The 6000-nt window shown below is 38.8% G+C and overlaps 1 protein-coding gene across 1 annotated transcript in view; it reads right to left on the minus strand.

The window, feature by feature from the left end:
• The window catches only part of LOC124802486 (protein DEK-like), a 37877-nt gene extending 32256 nt beyond the window's left edge, over positions 1–5621 (minus strand). The window contains exons 1-3 of the mRNA XM_047263297.1: positions 5476–5621; positions 4552–4768; positions 4268–4434 (exon numbers count right to left, since the gene is read on the minus strand). Coding sequence (XP_047119253.1) covers positions 4268–4434; positions 4552–4768; positions 5476–5553 — 462 coding nt within the window. The 5' untranslated portion in view covers positions 5554–5621. The remainder of the gene's footprint in view (positions 1–4267; positions 4435–4551; positions 4769–5475) is intronic.
• Between the last annotated feature and the right edge of the window lie 379 nt (positions 5622–6000).

Consider the following 6000-nt stretch of genomic DNA (forward strand, 5'->3'; position numbering starts at 1 on the left):
TAAGTATTATCAAAACATTTTAAGTACCAAAACTACACTAATTCATTGTCTTACAATGTGAGTACTCAGCAACTTCCAACAAAATCATAATTTCAAACCCTTTCTTAATTTTTTGTTGCTTACACACTTAATGTCTAAACTTCTTTAATGGATTAATGCCTAACTATCTGTTTACATTTGTTTTGTATTGCGTATTACAACTTTTCAACTTTCATCCCTTGCTAAACTGGTTATCTGTGTTCAACTTTATATGCAGGCATCGACTTTCAAATTACTAAAACTAAAACTAGGACCCCCACCATGTGCGATACATGCCAACGTTATTTTTTTATTTCCACAGGTTACCTTTCTCACCCACAATTATAACAAGCAAAAATCGCAGCAGGTACACAAGCATGTCTTCACATCAATAAAGTAACTAGGCCTACGTGTACAAAATTATATCAACAAAAATAACCCATTTTTGAAAGTATAATGTAACTGTATAAATAAAAAATTTACTCACCAAGTGTCAGCAGGGGGACACACACATAAAAGGCATTACATACGCAAGCCAGTGGGTGCTCCTTCTGGCAGGAAGGTTGAAGGGGAAGGGTGAGAGGTGAAGGAAAAGGACAGGTAAGGTTTAGGGAAAGGGGTAGAGTTAGGAAAAGTCACCCGGATCACTAGATCCACACTAACTTATGGGATCAGAAGGAAAGACATTGTTGGGGATTGGACTGGGAGACATTAAGCTCTCAGGTTTCAAATCTCATCCAGTGCAGTCCCCAACAATTGGTCTTACATTCTCATCGAGACCTGAAAGTCTCCCACGACCGAGCATTCTGGGCGACTTTCCTGAAACTCACCTGTCTTTTTCCTTCACCCCTCTTCGTTCCCCTTCAATCCTCCTGCCACAAGAAGCCACTGGGGAAATACGGAAGCGTCCGATCCCACCCGTCTGCTTTGACCCATGACGTCACAAATATGGCAGAAACAAAAACAAACACACACACTTTCCACAAGAAGCCTAATGACACTAACGGGACAAGAGCGGGAAATGGGGTGTTTTGGGTGGGGGGCAAACTAAATATAAACAAATTTAGACGCCTTGCGTACCTACAACGTGTAAGTGAAGACAGCCATGCATGAATACCGACCCACCTCCCCAGGGGTCGTAACCCCTGCAACCCATAGAAGATAAAGATGCTTCAGTAGCTGATTAGTGTTTTTAGTCTTAAAAAAAAATCTCACGGGATAGAACGAACAGATCAAAGATAAATATAATAAACTAAAACAGAAACTCGAGGAAACATAATTAAAATAAGTAATAAGTGTTTTTAAATATAAAAAAATCTTACGAGATAGAACGAACAGATCAGAAAAGTAAATAAAATAAGATAAAACGGAACTGGAGACAGCCACACTCAAACCAAATTCCGCGCTGTCAAGACGTCACACACAACACCCTTACGTCACGGGTCAATGCCGACGCGTTGTATCGGACGCTTCTGTCGACCCGCCACTGGCTCTGAAAGCTTGCATACGTAATACCTCGTTATGTTCAGGTTCTCCTGCCACCTCTTGGTGAGCATATTTTTACCAGTAGAACAAAAACAATGTACTTGTTATTAAACCTTAATGAAATTTCTACCAAGCAGTAAAAGAAGAATCCATAAATACAATTTTTATCTATACAATTAGATTATATTTTCAAGAACTGATTATTTTCGTTGATATATTAGTCCTTGTGGCCATCATTTGTTCTTACAGAACCCTCATCACTATTTGCCGTCTGTCTTGTTCAAACTGTCATCTGTTTCCTATGTTATGTGCTATTCCACTCTTATTTGTACCAACTAGATTAACCAATAATTTGCCCTAAATCTTTTCTAGTACTGATTTTTGCTCACACAGATGGGTCCACTGTTATTTACAAATTTGCCGATAACAATTTGTCTCTAGTTCACTATACTGCAGGGCCTTCTCCCAGTCACATTTCATTAATTTATTTGCAGATTTGACAGCTATTTTCTCTCTCACTCTCCACTTATTTATACTTAATTCTTTCACTTTTTGCGTGTGTTTTTCAACAAACCCCTCTGATTCACCACTATCCCCTGCAATACTCTATTTGCCGAACACAGTGGTATAAATTTTCTTCGATGTCTACTTCTTTCTGTCCATCCAGTTTTTAAAATTCTCTCTCTTTTTCACAACATTCTTTATCAATTTTTTTCCTGTATCTTACAGGCCACTTTCCTGGTGAGAAAATTTTCACCCACTCACTACTTTCTTCATAACCCTTGTCTTATGATTTTCATACATATTTTCTCATTTTTTCTGACCCTTTTCCTTTCTTCCATTTTTCTATCTTGTTCCACCCTCTGCTTCTCTTTTTTGCCATTATCAACAATAAAATTTTACTTCTAGTGACAATACAACTTTTAATCTTCAAGTGGGCGTACCTATGTATAAAGTGCATCAACCACAAAACAGTGAGTGAGGTGGCGCTCACATTCGGGAGGACGATGGTTCAAACCCCCCCCTCCAGCCATTCTCATTTAGGTTTTCCGTTATCTCCCTAAACTGCCTCAGGCAAATACCAGGATGGTTCCTTTGAAAGGGCAAGGCTGACTTACTTCCCCACCCTTCCCTAATCTGTTGGGGCAGATGACGTTGCTAACACCCAACCCTCTGGATGTCAGACACTCAGATCAGCATCAAACATTGTGTGTCAATAAGAGTATCAACTAAAACTTCGATTCAGATCACACTATGTGCTGTCATCCAGCAGAATGGGCGCATTAATTAAAAGCAACACCAGACTTACGGAGCTCATCAAAGCATAACTCCGAGTAACTAACACATTGCTTCCATGGGGAAGTTGGCAGGGCATTAGATACTCAAACCATGGGAACTGGGTTCAAATCTCAATAATGACAATTTTTTTTACTGTGTTATGCGTGAAAGTGTCAATATGGGAAAACTTGTTTGACATGTAAAAGGGCCATTTGCAGTTTAGAGCAATGTTCTCTTGGCAGCCTGCTTTCGTTTCATTTCTTTAACAGCAGTAAACCTATGGAGTATATGTGTAGTTTCATACACTGTACAATCAGAACAGAAAAATAAAGAAACAATTGCACTATATGTGCGGAAGTAGTAGTAATAGTAAACAATGAACAAACTAATAAGATCAATAATAAGTGCGTAATGTTCAGTTAAAGCGAAAACAGATTTCCAAAAGAACATAGCTACAGACTGAAAAGACCTTTTACATGTCAGTAAAATGTCCTCCCTTGCTTAAATAGGTAAAAAGAATTGTCACCAGTGGGGTTAGAACATGGGAACAGTAGTACGATGACCGAAAGCTCTACCTTCTCACCCACACGAGATCTATGATTCAGCTACTCACATATACGCTTTCCTGTGCGCCACAGCTCTGGTGATACTTTTAATTCCCATTTACACATTCTACTGGACGACAGCAAGTAGTAAAAACAAGATCGGCGTTTTGGTTCATAATCTATTGACATACAACAATTGGTACCAATCTGAATGTCTGACATCTGAAGGTTTGGGTGTAAGAAGCATTGTCAGAAAAACACCGATATTCCTAATTGGTGGTCTCTTCACTGGAAAAAGAAAAAAGACAAATGGTGTTAAGCTAGACCACATAGGAAATAAAGTGAAGTGACTGACAGCTAGGTGTTAACAGGAGAGTTACCACAACAAACCAACCACAAAATAAGCTTTGCTGCTCTTTCTGCACAATCCACTGTTGTCATTGTTATTACAATCAGCTGCAGACAAATTATCTCGTTACTTTACTGTTGTGGTTTTTATACGTAGTGTGGCTTATTTCTCTGTGCTGGTTCATTACACCACACAACAGAATGCCTGATAAACCTGATGGCAGAAGGGCACGTAAGTCATCAGCCTTTGCCATCCTGCAAAGCAAATTCAGTAATCCAAGTTGATGGGCAATGAATTGCACACAGAACTGCAACAGCTATCGCTGCTGCAACTGATAACATTTCCACCTTTTATGCCCAACTGTCAATCATGTTTCCATTTTCCTTATGGGTAGTGCAGAAGAATCATACCTTACCCTAACTAATTCAAGATTTTGGCAAGTCGTTAGCAGAACACAAATGTACCCAAAGTTTGCCTCTAATTCTGCGAGTACTTTTAGCCTAAATTCTCAGTAAAAGTATGAAATACCAATTATCAAAAAGATAACACATAGGAATAAATTAATGAAGGGTTTCAATCAAGTAACACAAACCTTGAGAAATGCCTCAGTTCTTGGTATTTCACCCAGGGGGGTTCCTTTGCCTTTTGGTATTTCAATTGCCTTCGTTTCTTTCGGCTCATTGAATTCTTCTGTGAATCTTTCCACCTTCTTCCTCTCTCTTGCACCTGATATTTCCAGGGGTTGATCCAGCAATGGAACTACAAAACAGATTACATTTCACCAAATAATACAGGGAAAGAGCCTGTACGAAGGATTATGCCCTATAAATACACTTCACTGCACAATAGTTCCATTAACACATTCTGTATTAATACCTTTTTCATCCCCCGACTTGTCGTTTTCTCCGTCAACATCCTCGTCATCCTCACCATCATCCTCTTCTTCTTCTTCTTCCTCACTTTCTTCTTTTTTCTTTACATCTTTTAATTTTGCCGCTCTCTTCTTCGGAGTTTCTGGTTTCTCTTTTGAGTCTTCTGAAACTTTTACTTCATTAGTATCTATCTTTTCTTCACTTTTCACACTCACATCATCCTGTAAATAAAGATGCAGAATGAACAGTCAGCAAAGCACAGTGATCACTCAAGCAAACAGAATGAAAAAATTCTAAGACTATAAGGGGGCTCTCCATTTTTGAGAATAAGATATATCTATTCCAATCATACAACATAACAGGGGTATGGTAGTAACTAGAACAAGCACAGAAGTTACGGCGTACACACACACATCCCTGCAAAATTCCTGGTTAAACATACGTACAATGACAGGGTGCGCAGCACGGAAAAACTATTACGCAACACAAAGATTTAACACAATTTCAACTCTATTTCGACAGAGAAGCCCAGTTCTACTGAATGTTCACTGCACAGAAGCAGCGTAAACCGGAGACGACTCAACACACTTGCAGCCTGAGACCGTCCTCTAACCTTAAACAGTACATAGAAACTGAAGCTACTTAAATTCAAATGTTCGTAACATGCAGTAAAGGCAATTGAGTGCCTACATTACAATGGAAACATATACAACGCAGAGAAGGTTATCTTAACACAGGAAATCACTTCCCGCGTTTTTGGATATAAACAATCCGTCCCCGCCTACGCCATATTAACAGGAACGAACTTTCAGCTCGAAATTAAACATCAAGCACTTCAAGCAGAGTGTGAGCTTATATTTCTACAGCGTAATTAATTATGCGTTTGCAATACCTATACAATCATATTTATCATGCAACTGTGACATACCTTCATATCCTCCGTTTTCGCGTTTTCTTTCTCGGCCGACATTTTCCAGCACACGCCGCTTTGCAATATGGCGGGCATCCGTTGTCTACACACCGGACGCCAATCAAATCAAAGTATTCCTCTTCCCGCCGAAACTGGCAATTGGTTATGAAGAAAGAAAGACAGAGACCTAAGAACACGTACAAATTTATGGGCTACGTAAACATGAAGGTTAACAGGGAGTTAAAGAAATCACTAATACAGCCTGCTAATATAAGATACTCTATTTACAGTTCTAGTTCAACGCGCGTTAATTGTCAAGTTTAATGAATAACATGTGATTAAATTTTGACTACCATAAAGATTGTCAACTACAAGTGAATAAATCTACTTTAGTTTAGGTCTACAACAGTTTGAAAAAAGTTCCCACATTACTTGGCGATAGTTTTTCATATAATTAGTTATCTAGAGAAATCCACTTATAAACCACAACAACTGAGTACAAGCAAAAACTGAGCAAATGAGGACTATATTTTTTAAAAAATA

Source organism: Schistocerca piceifrons, chromosome 6 (genome assembly GCF_021461385.2).
Source record: "Schistocerca piceifrons isolate TAMUIC-IGC-003096 chromosome 6, iqSchPice1.1, whole genome shotgun sequence".
Lineage (NCBI taxonomy): Eukaryota > Metazoa > Arthropoda > Insecta > Orthoptera > Acrididae > Schistocerca > Schistocerca piceifrons.